Genomic DNA, 14,348 nt, shown 5'->3' with positions numbered 1-14,348 from the left:
CATGGCTTTCGCATTGTAATAGAGTCAGATAAAGTTGTTTTGTCTAAGAAGGGTATGTATGTAGGCAAGGGCTATGCTAGTGATGGGCTGTTTAAGCTCAATGTAATGTCCGTTAAGGAAAATAATGAAATGAAGAATTCTTCTGCTTACTTGCTTGAGTCTCCTAATTTATGGCATGCTAGATTAGGACATGTGAATTATGACACTTTACGAAGATTAAGTGCAAAAGAATACATACCAAAATTAACTATCGATTCAAAACATAAGTGTGAAACTTGTGTTGAGGCAAAATTAACGAGATCATCTTTTAAACGTGTGGAAAGAAACACCAAGGTGCTGGACCTAATACATAGCGATATATGTGATTTAAAATTCGCTCCAACAAGAGGAGGAAATAAGTATTTTATTACATTCATAGATGATTGTACAAAATACTGCTATGTATATTTGCTGAAAAGCAAAGATGAAGCTATAGATAAATTTAAAATCTATAAGGAAGAAGTCGAGAGACAACAAACTGAGAAAATCAAAAGGATTCGTAGCGATCGTGGAGGTGAATATGTTGAACCGTTTGGGGAATTCTGTTCACAACATGGTATAATCCATGAGGTCACTGCACCATACTCCCCTCAGTCAAATGGAGTGGCTGAGAGGAAGAATCGCACTCTCAAAGAGATGATGAATGCGATGTTGCTAAGCTCTGGACTTCCGCAATCGATGTGGGGGGAAGCCATCTTAAGCGCAAATAATATTTTAAATATTACGATGCGCAAGAATAAGGATGTGAGTCCTTATGAAATGTGGGAGAAAAAGAAACCGAGCTACAAACACCTGAAAGTGTGGGGGTGCCTTGCTAAGGTACTGATCCCTACACCTAAGAAGGTGAAGATTGGTCCGAAAATCGTGGATTGTATCTTCATCGGATATCCTCCGCGTAGTACAGCATATCGGTTTCTTGTGTATGATTCTAAGATTCCTGAGATTCAAAAGAATACGATCATGGAATCAAGAAATGCCTCATTCTTTGAGACTACGTTTCCTTGTAATCCAAGAAACGAGCACCCTACGACATCTAAACGAACTCATGAATCTGTAGATGATGAAAATGAGAATGATGAAAGTGATGATGAAAATGTGGGGGTTGTGAGGAGGAGCAAAAGACAACGAACGGAGAAATCTTTTGGGTCAGACTTCATGACCTATTTGCTCGAAGAAGGTGATCCGAAAACCTATAAGGAAGCAATCACCTCACCTGATGGACCTATGTGGAAAGAGGCCATCAAAAGCGAAATTGATTCTATATTACAGAATCACACTTGGGAATTAGTGGACCTGCCACCTGGTTGTAAAGCACTAGGCAGCAAATGGGTTTTCAAAAAGAAATTGAAACCTGACGGAACCATTGATAAGTATAAGGCCAGACTTGTAATCAAAGGATACAAGCAACAGAAAGGCCTTGATTATTTTGATACGTATTCTCCTGTGACGAGAATCACGTCTATAAGGATGATGTTTGCAATCGCTGCGATGCGAAACTTAACAGTGCATCAGATGGATGTGAAAACAGCTTTTCTAAATGGGGATATAGATGAGGAAATCTATATGGAACAACCTGAAGGGTTTGCTGTCCCTGGACAAGAAAGGAAAGTCTGTAAATTAGTAAAATCACTATATGGCTTGAAGCAAGCGCCTATGAAATGGCATGAGAAATTTGATGAAGTCGTGTTAGCACACAACTTCAAGATCAACGAATGTGATAGCTGTGCCTATTACAAGGATGACGAGAGCGGTTATGTCATGATGACATTGTATGTGGATGATCTACTTATTGCCGGAAGCAATGAAAAAGTGATCAAATCCACAAAGGACATGTTAAAATCAAGATTTGACATGAAAGACATGGGACTCGCAAATGTAATTCTAGGAATCCAAATTTCTAGAACATCAGAGGGTCTCGCACTAAGTCAACCTCATTACGTTGACAAGATCCTTGAGAGGTTTCTTAAGGATGATACTGAGAAAGCTAGGACACCTGTGGATATGACTTTACATCTATCCAAGAATAAAGGTGAGGGGGTCTCTCAGTTGGAGTACTCTAGGATAATTGGAAGTCTGATGTACTTAATGAGTTGTACAAGACCAGACATTGCGTACTCAATTAGCAAGTTGAGTAGGTTCACGAGTAATCCTGGAGATGATCACTGGAAAGCGATCATAAGGGTACTAAGGTACCTAAGGGGAACTCGAGACTATGGATTGCACTATGGCAGATACCCAGCAGTATTAGAAGGATATACTGACGCAAACTGGATATCTAGCAAGAAGGCACTAAAGTCTACGAGTGGCTACGTGTTTACACTAGCTGGAGCAGCAGTATCATGGAAATCCTCCAAGCAAACGGTTATAACTCACTCCACAATGGAAGCTGAGTTTGTGGCTTTAGATAAATGCGCTGAAGAGGCTGAATATCTACGCCAATTTCTGGAGGATATTCCAAGATGGCCGAGGCCTGTGACTGCAATAGGGATACACTGTGATAGTCAATCCGCTATTGGCAGAGCACAGAGCACAATGTATAATGGAAAGTCCCGTCATATACGACGACGACATAGTTCCATTAGACAATTAATCTCAACCGGAATTATCACTATTGACTATATACCGTCAAAGGATAATATTGCGGATCCGCTAACCAAAGGGTTACCAAGAGAAGTGGTTGAGAAATCATCGAGAGGAATGGGTCTTAAGCCTATAGCTTAACGGCATCATGGTGGACACCCAACCATTGCTGACTGGAGATCCCAAGAACTTGGTTCAATGGGACAACTAAATCATGATGACCTAATCACTGTGGGGGTAACCCCTGGCCTGTTCCTATGATGAAGAAACAGTGAGACCCGTAAGGTACGAGGTTAAGCCTTGAGCTTTTAATGATCTTTGGTGAATACATGGAGTGGTACACGCATGGAATTCAGTTGAGTAAACGCGGGTTACTCTATAAGATAAAGATCACCTATGTAGGAGAGAAGTGGGGCCGCTTCAAAGGAGAATTGCAAGGCGCAATTCTTTAGAAACTCCCGCAGAACCAGGACGATGTTCCATGGCCAAAATGGACATACTCATGAGAACTGAACAAGTCAGAAAGGATATAGTGATAAGTATATCATCGTTTACACAAACGGTCGAACAGTTCAAGGACAAGCACGTCCACTGTCTACCAGTAAAGTCGATGTGCTTAATCGAGCGAAGGTTCAAGGAGCATTCTCTACCTATCGTATGCTATATCTGATCGCAGAAACTATCACCAAAAGTCAAACCCCGTGTCTGTCTGGTGTGTGCTACTGAAAATCATCAATCTCACCCATGTGGGGGATTGTTGGAAGTTTGTCATTTTGAGCACCAATTTGAGTGAGGCTCGGCTACGTGCTCGTGGCGGGTTATGCTTGGATTATGTTCTCCTCCGAGAGAGCTTTCCAATGCATGTTTATTCACTCAAAACGACTAAGGAATGGATGAGTTGTGATGATCCAAAGTTGCTTCCTTGGTAGTGGAAAATTAGAAAAGAGAGCAAGTATCCCACATAGAAAAGAATATGGGCTTTTAATGGGTTTATATAGTAGAACACTCTTGTAGTGTTTAACTTGTGTTAGTATGTTATGCTCCACCACCTACGTGCGCGCAGGGGGGGTGCAAATTGTGGGATTTCGAGGGGAGTTTCGTGGCTTCGCAAGCCTCGAGCTTTTCCGCGTGTGCGACCTGCGGACACGAATGCAGCAAAATCTGGGCCCGAAGAATTACGGACTAGTTTTGCTGAATTTAATTTTCCACTGGGCTTGGGCTCAATTAAATTGACAGAAATTAATTCCGATTTGATTTCGGATTAATTGTTTGGTTTTAAATTAATTCGATTTGATTTCGGATTTAATTTATAACCGCGTAAATTAATTAAACGCGTTTTAATTAATTGAGAAGCGTAGCGCACAAGCCTTGCATCGCCTATATATATTCATTATAGCTTAGGGTTTTAGACATACGAAAAATACACAGCCTCTCGCACCCAAAACCCTAGCCGCGTCGGTGATAGTTTCAGTTCTTGTTCTTGTTCGTAGAAGGTGCTTACTGCATCGTTTCAATCCGTTTTATCCTGGGAGGCGATCGTTCATCACATACGGTGAGGGCGAAATACGCTTTAAGGAGACAGTTACGCACTGGACTCGGATTTCCGTTCATATATCCTTCGTTCTGTTTGTCTCCTTACGCCTACTGTTTTGTCACACACACACAAACGCACGTTTTGTATTGTTGGTTTTTGCACAGATTGTATAACAGGAACTTCAAGTTCTGATATACTGCAACTCTAATAGACAGCAGAATATATACTTCAGTAAAGTTTATGAGCAATATATCAGCGTTTTATGATGGAAATTTTTTAATCCCTCTATGCAACTGGCAGGAGTGATTATAGCAGAGAGGCAACAGTGTAATTATTTACGTCATGGTTAATTACTGTAACTCTGGTAGCTAAGTTCATTGAATGGAGTAGAAGGCCAGAATCATCGACGGCAATGTTTACCCAAAAATTACTACATCAATTCACTACACCTCTAGGATATTTCTATAAAATATACAAAGAACTAATTATATATTAATATTTAATATTCAATAATTTGACAATCCTAAAGTATGTATAGAGATACATATATACTCATACTACAAAACAACAAAAATATTAGATGGCGTAATAATTTCAAGAACTAACATAAGACTAGCATCGATCGTTTATGCCATTGTACAAGAGTATGCATGTTGACAAATAAAACATAGATAACATGCAGTTTATGTACTCAAGAGTAGTGTTTCAGAAATCCGCTAGGCGTCCCAGGAAGGTCGGGGTACTCAATATGCAGGTAATTCCTTTTATTCTGCAAAACAGGGATTTGCTATTTCAGAAAGACTTCTAATTGTTAAGAGCATGTTCACTTCCTAACAATCATGGATTATGGATTTTTCTACTAGTAGATATTGAAGTATGATCAATTCTTAGAAGATATGAATTATATTGTGCTAATAGTGAAGAGAAGATAAAAGAGAATAAATATGTTTATAATAATATAACTCTTTGTTAGATGTTTGTGTGCTAGCCTGCTAGGAGTAGCCTCGGCCTGAGGTATGCCTTTATCCACAACATCCCACAATTGTTGTGTAGCTTGTACGACAACTTTCATTTTGATACTCCAGAACTTGTAGTTTTCTCCATTGAAAATGGGAATAACTTGTTGCTGAGAGAATGCCATTGTTATATATTATATTGCGGAAGTAAATATAGGCCTTTGTGATCTTTAGGCTCTGATACCAAATGTTGGATATTTGATTATATTGTGCTAATAGTGCATGGAAGATAAAAGAGAATAAATGTGTTTATCGAAAATATAACTCTTCTTCTTATCTTTAATACATAAATATCAACCCATATTTATATCTGCCGAGTTAAGCACCCAATATAGTAACTGTACATATACCACTAATATTGGTGGTTTTTGTTTAACTACTATTAATAATTTATTGGTTTATGTATAATAACATATTAACCTTTCATTTAATATTTACTAAATAATAAAGTTCTTCATTATTTAACACTCCTCCTTGAAGAACTTTTCTGTATGCAAATTTTATTCCTCATCCTTGTTGTATGCAAAGCTTATTCCTCTACACAAGTTGAAAGGACACAAAAAGATGTTGAGGCATTAGCAAAAATACATCTTTCAGTTACAGATACAATATTTTCCAGAATAATGAATGTTACTTGAGACGTGAATTCGAGAACCTTAAGATGAAAGATGGTGTAATAATTAAGGACTACTCTTCCCGAATAATTAAGCTGGACAATGAACTGAAATCAAATGGAGAAAATATAATTGATCAAAGAATTGTAGAAAAAATATTGGTCAGTTTATCCGAAAAATTTGATACAATGGTTACTGTGATTGAAGAATCTAAAGATCTCACACAGCTAACTGTCTCGAAATTAATAGCATCATTAAAAATTCATGAAGATAGGATGTCACGACGAAATGAGGCATCCGGAGAAGGAGCTTTCCAATCCAAGCACAAGATCTCCTCCTTCAAACGAAATAAAAAAGGAGGCACATCAAATCAGTGGAGTCAAGCCTATGTCAAAGAAGGTGGGAGAAAAGTAAAATTTGCGCCATGTTCCAAATCCAAATCAAAGGGATGCTTGGTTGATTGATGCGGGTGTACCAATCACATGTCCAAACATTCTCAAGTTATCACAGAAATTGACTCGTCAATAAAAGTTATCTAGCTCCGAACTTATCCTAACTTATATGAAAATATGTTAATTATAAGATCGAACCCAAGACCTCACGCCTCCCTCTGGAGGGAATAAATTACCTAGCTCCGAAACGAACTTATCCTCATATATATATATATATATATATATATATATATATATATATATATATATATATATATAGGGATAGGATCAAATAAAAACTTTTTTAAGTTACAAACTTACAAACTTTTTTTTATTCTCCCATCGTGTTAATCCTTAATTATATAAAGTATCCATGTTGAAAATTTTTCAAAAAACATCATAATTTTTAAAAATAACGCATAAATAAATCGCGTTTTCAACATATTTATAACTGGAGTTCAACATCGGGTGTTGAACACTAATTATCATTGTGTTGAATATATCTAAAAAGATGTTTAAACTATACCTCTGGGGTTTGGGTAGGGTCTAGAAACATAAATATTAGTTATATAACATGTTTACCTTAGTTCTTACGTTTAAAAATTGGTTTATGTACTTCTCCACCACTATTTTAATCCATGTTCAACAAAATATGTTAAAAAAATGTTGAACTCAAGTTATATATGTGTTGAACAAAAAAAGTTTGTAAGTTTGTACCAGAACCCTCCCCTATATATATATATATATATATATATATATATATATATATATATATATATATATATATATATATATATATATATGTTAATTATAAGACTCGAACCGATCTCCAATACAAATACACTACTCAAACCACTTGAACTATACAATCAATTAGTTTTTTTTATTCAAAAGCATTAATTACATACATTAAAAATGTTGTATTTATATTCTTTTCAATATCTTATTTATTTGAGATAAGTTATTATTTCAGCTAAGTCTCATATATTGTTTACATGATAGATTAATATCTATAAATTAATTATTTACGTAAATAGATTTAAAATTGAAAAAGAATCTGAATTATTTAGATTAGTTTTTATTTTAAACTTATGAATTCAGAATTCAACGTGTAACTAAATTTTTTTAAAAGAAAATTATATATATAAGAATAGTGAGAAAGACATCAAATTTGATGTTAGAAAATATATCTAAATGATGTAATTTTGATGATATATGAATTTGAAATATTGTAACTTGTGATATGAAGGTGAATTTGGGAAAATTCTATATTGTTAATCAGAAGTCAACCAAATAATAATAAAACGTGTTTACGAGACCTACTAAAAAGAATTGAGTTATAAAATTTACTTGGTTAAAATAAAATAAAACATAGAAATAAGTTATATATATTAAAGTCTTAAAACTATAATTCTAATATGCCATCCATCAATATATAACATACCAGTTAAATAAAATGATTCAAACTACAATTAAATTAATTAATCTTTTACAAATTAAACTAATAAAATATAATTAATTCTGAACCAGATAATCCGACGCGATACAGTGAAAACTAATATCTTATTAAACGGGACTACAACATGAATAGTTTTTCCATAATCCACAGTATCGAAGACCTGATTTGATCTTTAACAATTGAATATGCTACATTGCTCACCCTTGAGAATTACGAGTATCAAAATATTTAAAAATATGAGTTTGCAAAAACCAAAAAAAGTAACTACACGACTAATTAAACTAAATATTTCATATTTTTATGAACTTCATGGGTCCTAACTCGTATCTACTCTATTTTTGCTATTTGAAATCCCGGAAAATCATTTTGAGATCTGGTTTATAATGATTACATGACAAATCATTAAAAATCTTAATCAACAAGCTCAGAAAACTAATGATAAAAAAATCGAAATTTTAAAATGAGACAATATTATAACATACTGTATTAAAGTAATAATCATCTAATATTTTAAATTAACAATAAAAATCTAAGACATTGAAGTACTATATAATTGATATGGAAATTAAAAAGATAAGCCACATCAAGAACAAGTTTTCATCAAAATCATGATTATATAAGAATAAGATGAAATAATTTAATAATTTTCAACAATAAATTACAGATACTTTTAATGAGGTATGATATATTTAAAATCTAAGAGTTTCAAAATTAATTTCAAATATAATTTTAAACATGTTGATAATATGATAGTGGCTCTATATCTTAACGAATTTAATATAGAAAAATCAGGCCAAATATAGTTTTTGATCCATAATTCTTTTTAAATATAGTACTTATTACTATCAATGCTATTAGATTGCAAACATTACGTTTCATATTTACATATATTTTGTCAAAGAATAAAACATAATAATTATACTCGAAAATAATATGATTACACATGGATATTATTCACAACCAAAACTAGAGGTCCGTGTCTTGCACGGGCTTTTATGCTAGTTTATATCATGTTCTTTGAATTCTAGTTAGATTGGTATGATTTCTGACATGATCTTTATATAAAATGATGATATAAACAATGTATGATCTTAAAGAACAACAAAATTCTATATTTTCTAATTTCATTATTGAATTACTGTTGAGGAAGACAATTTTCAAATTTTTTCACTCTTGTCCAAAGAGTTGAAAAATATTCTTCTTCCCATCCTTAAAAATTTTGAAAATTAAAGAAATTAAACCATCAAAACTGGACCTTAATTGATTAGGGAGGTGGGGTCTAGCTTGCAATTCAGATTCTGGTATTCTCATATTTTTTCATATTAATTATTTAAATTTATATAAGTATCCATTCAATAGTAATCATATAAATATCTAAGTTAATTTACTAAAACAATTATCTAAATTGTTTATCAATTTAACTAAATTGAAATTCAAATAAAATTGGCAGGTACCGAGTGCCGGTCCCTACTGCTGGTTTTCTGTCGTTGGATGAATATCTAGTGGTTAGGATTATAATATTTTTACTTTTAAATCGCTAGACGGGGACTCATCCATCGTTTTTTAAGCGTGGAATGGGTCATCTTCCCCGTCCAGCGGTTAATAACAGGACGTATTGGAAATTTGTTATAATCCTGGCTAGCTAGGTATTAATCCAACGATAGTAGGTTATATAAGATGTACTCGAATGCTGGACAGGACCCATAAGATACACATGGAGCTAGATATTCATCCAACGACAATAGGTTATATAAGATGTACTCGAATGCTGGACGAGGACCCATAAGATACACATGGCATAAGTTTTTAACGAGGTGTATTGGATTGAGATTTTAAAATATTTTTTTAATTCATGAAATTCAAGGGTCTTCGATTGGGATTGTTTGAAATCCATTAAAATTTTGGGGTATTCAATTGGGATTATTACATTATGCTACAAAATCTGATGGTATTCAATTAGGATTCTAAATTATGCTTTAAAATCCGATGATATTTAATTGGGATCGTTTAAAATCCATTAAAAGATGGTATTCAAATGCTAATGGATTTTTTTGGATTTCATAAATGATGGATTTTGTTGGATTCTTCAGTATATTTTAAGTTTTTTGAAATACCACCAAAATCCATGAGATTTTGAAGTATTGTGCTTAAATCCTATTAACTCTGCGACATTTTATCAGGAATCCGCACAAAATCAAAATCACATACAATCCATTTAAATTCATACTCTAAAAACAATCCATTAAAATCCCAATCGAATACACCCCGTAAATATAAGAAAGCTGGAATCTTAGGCGGTGTATTCGATTGGGGATTTAAAGGATTTTATTTCATTAATGAAATATGAGGGTTTTCAATTGGGATTGTTTAAAATCCATTAAAATCTTGGGGTATTCGATTGGGATTTTAAATTATGCTACAAAATTTGGTGGTATTCAATTAAGATTTTAAATTATGCTTAAAAATCCGATAGTATTCAATTGAGATTGTTTAAAATCCATTAACATCTGATGGTATTCAAATGCTGATGGATTTTTTTGGATTTTATAAAATAATGGATTTTGTGGGATTTCACAGCGTATTTTAAGTTTTTTGAAATCCCACCAAAATCTATGAGATTTTGAAGTATTGTGCTTTAATCCTAAAAAAATCTTATCAACTCTGCGACATTTTATTAGGAATCTACGCAAAATCAAAATCACATACAATCTATTATAATCCATTGATGAAAAAATAATCCATTGAAATCCCAATCGAATACTAATCATTTGTTGGTAACTTGATTTTGTCCGTGATGAATCTTATAGCTTTTATATATTTTATTGACAATATTCTTAAAGTTATTACTATAATATTTTTGATAAATTGAATTGGATATTATTTAAGTATTTTCATATTCGGCAGGATTCATGAAATTTTATCGGGACAAGTATTCATTGGACAGCTGCGATGGTAGGGAATAATTAAAAGTATATTTTGTGCAGAATCTTCTTTTTATATCATATATTCGTTTAATATTCTATTTCAGATGGAACCTAGAGGTACTATATAAAGATTGACCAACTAGCACCGGTTATCGCAGCAATACATACATAAGAAGCACTGTATTTTGGTTCAGTATTGTTGTTTTTTTCGCTTTTAACAATTTTTTCAGTTTCAAGTAATTCTTTAGTTTCAGTCCTATCTTCTATGTTTCTTGTCTCTTATATATATATACTCCGATTCAAGTATATATGAGTATTTGTTTGGTTGTAATTTTCTCAATTCCTTTTTAACCTTTGTATTGTAATAGTTATGCTTTGTGATATACCATTAAAGATCTGAGATTTTCAGTTGTGTCTCCTTAAGTTCTACTGATTAGTGGTTATTTGAATATCAGTAACTATATTTTCTTTTCGTTTGTTTTGAAAGGTACGGGTGCAATGAGTTCTTGGCCAAGTGCTGCTGAGATGGGAACCAACGGTGAACTAGATGTGGAAAAAACCATTGAAGCTATGGAGAAAAGCTTCGAAAATCTGGAGTGCATAAATAAGGTGAACATAAACTCCATAAAAAAGTTAACTGATGAATATGATATACTCTCTCAATCTTACAATGAAGGTTATATGCTTTTTCGCGTTCACTTTTTAAGTTTTTCATGTAATTTTGTTTTAAAAAAAAAGTTTTTCATGTAATTTATATTTTTCACGGTATCATTTTACTACTTTGATAACAATTCTAGTCTTGGAATAATGCAGATTTCGAAACGCTTACTTATAATGCTACAGAAGAGGTCAAGAAGCTGTCAGAGAACAAATATACCGAAGAAAGTATAAGAAAATTGGCAGAAGATCGTAAGGTGTGTTATCTATTTAGTCGGGCCCGACTCAATTAAAAAAGAGGCCTTGTGCTACATTAAAATATGAGCCCTTTTATTAATAAAATGCACACCACATAAACTTATTTTATTTTAAATTAATCTAGCTAGAATTTAAAACAAGAAAAACATTTAATAAATCATGTACATCGTTGAGCCGTATTTATTTTTTATGTAAATTATATTAATTTATTTAAAACTAAAAATAAATAATAGTTATAATATATAATTTGTGATAAGAATAAAAATTATATATTAATTATTCACTAAATATAATTAGCAAATCAATACAAGAGGCTCAAAAAATATTTTAATAAATAATACTTAAATTTAAAATAAAATACTAACATAAGAAAAATACCAAAAACTCAAAAAATAATTTAATAAATAATTAAATTTGAGATAAAATACTAGCATTAGAATATAATATCAGTTTATATAATGATAATAATAATGATAATGATAATGATAATGATAATAATAATAATGGCGATCAACTAACCATCAAAAAAATATATAACTAAAGAATTTTAATCAACATATAATAAAAAATTAAAGTTAATTATATATATGTCCATATATAATATAACATGGACTTTGAGAATTTTTGGGGCCCCTCAAATTCTGAGACAGAGAGGGTCTTGTACATGTTATTCACCGGCCCTGTATCTAGTTTTGGTGAATAATTGTTGTTTGAGTCTCAAATTATTTAGTAACACTTGTGGTTGTGGATTCAAATTTTAGAAACATGAGGAGAACTTGGAAAGAAGAATATCTGAGATTCGAAAAGAACTTGATGCAGCAGAGCAAGAATCGTCTAAGCTACATAAACAAGCTTTAGATAGTATAAAGCAAATTAAAGAAAGCCAGGTGATAGAAGCTCTTAGCAAAATTAAGGACCTAGGTGAAGATTGTTACTATCTAAAAGATCTGAACGAAACTCTGAAACTGAAAGAAGGTAAAAGTATGGAGGCGCTGAATAAAGCTCATAAGGCCATATTGGAAGACGTAAGTTTTTGGTATCTAGTTGCCATTGAAAAGTTTTTTTTTTTTTGAATAAAATCGTTTGATCTCTCTGTTGATTTTCAAAAATAAGCTTGACTAATGTGATTACCAAGCTAATTGTTTTGCAGGCAATTGTTGACCCTCACAGTCGTAGATCTTTTAATCGCTATATCGGTGAGCTGTATTCTGCGCCATTCATGGATGCTATGCGGAAAATATATAATTGTGGAAAAAAAGAAGCATTTTACTTGGCTAGACCAATTTACCAAGTTTGGGAGAAATACCTTCAAGATCCTGATTGGCGCCCGTTAAAAGTAGTTCATGTTGACGGACAACCTAAGGTGTGCTATTAATTTTCAATTTTTCACTCGCTTGTATAATTATATTATTTTGTGTTTGATATTTTATATCGAGTTAATGCTATTTTTAGTATTTCGTTAATTATTCATGCATCGAATTTCCTTTTTCATATTTTTATAATATTATAATACTCAACTTTTGATAGACACAAAGCTGATTATGCAGTGAAAAATTTATAGCATCATCAGGTGTTTGTTTATGTAATAATGGTTTTGTGTTTGTAGGAAATAATAGACGAGGACGATCCAAAGTTGAAAAACTTAAAGATTGAATATGGCGAATCGGTGCATGAAGCTGTGACCGAAGCTTTAACCGAGAGAATGCAGTACAATCCCGTAGAAAGACGCGGTGTAGAACTTCTTTGGGACCATGAGCAGAATAGACCTGCTACGGTAGGTGAGGCAGTTGCGCATCTAGTGCAACTACTGCAAGATTATTGGGAAGAATAATGTTTGTCCAAGAAGGCCATAACAATTCATATATCTACATGAGTTCATTTAGTTTTGTTCAAGATTATTGGGAAGAATAATGTTTGTCCAAGAAGGCCATAACAATTCATATATCTACATGAGTTCATTTAGTTTTGTTGAACATCTTACAAAGACATTGTTATGCCTTATCAAAGTACTTTTACAAAAAATTATATGTTCAACATTAGCTTCTGCTACACTCATCATTTGCCTATATTCTCTAATATAATTAGAGGATTCTTTTTACTTGGTTATCAAATCTTTACTATAGATATAAATTTAACATGAATATTTCTTTTTGACCCATATAAATTATAGCTTAATTTCTCAAACAAAAATTATCTTTTTTTTATCAAGGAGAAAAGTAGCTCTCATAATTAAATATGAAACATATTTGCAAGTTTTACGTAATATCATTTAGAACATGATGAATTGATTAGATAATGGCGTGTCTTTAAGTTAGTACAATCCTGCAATACCAGGTCCTATATATCTTTTAGACTTTAATATTTTTCGGAGACAGTTCCCACCTGTTCACAGAGTGTTTAGGCATCCATGATGTAGATTTGGAAAGCTATGCTGTAGTGTTTAATTGTTGAGAGGAGGATAATTTTATATTCAGTAATATGCAAAGAATAGGCAGCAACTTGAGGGTTCTGAATTGAGTCGTCTAGGTTTGATTAGAAGTAATTGAAGAAAGTTTGCTCTGAGTTGAATATTTGCCAGGTTTAACAAATTTAAATTTTAGTTCATTAAATTTCGTATATGTTTATATATATATGCTGCTTTTTTTTTCTTTTTTAACAAATTATGTATATGATAATAGTTTTTATTTCTAAAATTTATGATAATATCTTTTTAAATGAATAAACAGTACTACGTTAATACTACCATGTGATTCTTTTTAAGCATACGCATGCTTAGATTTAAAATTTGATTAAATATGTATTAATTCATGATGGGTATAATTCTTAATTGATCACA

The 14,348-nt window shown here is 32.4% G+C and overlaps 2 protein-coding genes across 4 annotated transcripts in view; both read left to right on the top strand.

Moving 5' to 3' along the window:
* The window catches only part of LOC135147325 (factor of DNA methylation 3-like), a 34,680-nt gene that overhangs the window by 13,495 nt on the left and 6,837 nt on the right, over positions 1 to 14,348 (top strand). The gene's annotated exons all lie outside the window — the stretch shown is intronic.
* LOC108226145 (protein INVOLVED IN DE NOVO 2-like) lies at positions 11,096 to 13,343 on the top strand. The gene is made up of 5 exons (XM_064080156.1): positions 11,096 to 11,273; positions 11,411 to 11,511; positions 12,274 to 12,537; positions 12,663 to 12,875; positions 13,119 to 13,343. Exons 1-5 carry the CDS (start codon positions 11,096 to 11,098, stop codon positions 13,341 to 13,343), a joined length of 981 nt encoding a protein of 326 aa, XP_063936226.1.

The sequence above is a fragment of the Daucus carota genome, chromosome 6, assembly GCF_001625215.2.
Source record: "Daucus carota subsp. sativus chromosome 6, DH1 v3.0, whole genome shotgun sequence".
In the NCBI taxonomy this organism is placed as follows: Eukaryota; Viridiplantae; Streptophyta; class Magnoliopsida; order Apiales; family Apiaceae; genus Daucus; species Daucus carota.
The sequence above is the reverse complement of the archived record's forward strand: the minus strand, read 5'-3'. Positions and strand labels throughout refer to the sequence as shown.

Coding starts and splice junctions, on each gene's coding strand:
- LOC108226145 (XM_064080156.1), top strand. CDS start 11,096: ATGAGTTCTTGGCCAAGTGCTGCTGAGATGGGAACCAACGGTGAACTA. Junction 11,512..12,273: donor AATTGGCAGAAGATCGTAAG/GTGTGTTATCTA, acceptor TTCAAATTTTAG/AAACATGAGGAGAACTTGGA. Junction 12,538..12,662: donor ATAAGGCCATATTGGAAGAC/GTAAGTTTTTGG, acceptor ATTGTTTTGCAG/GCAATTGTTGACCCTCACAG.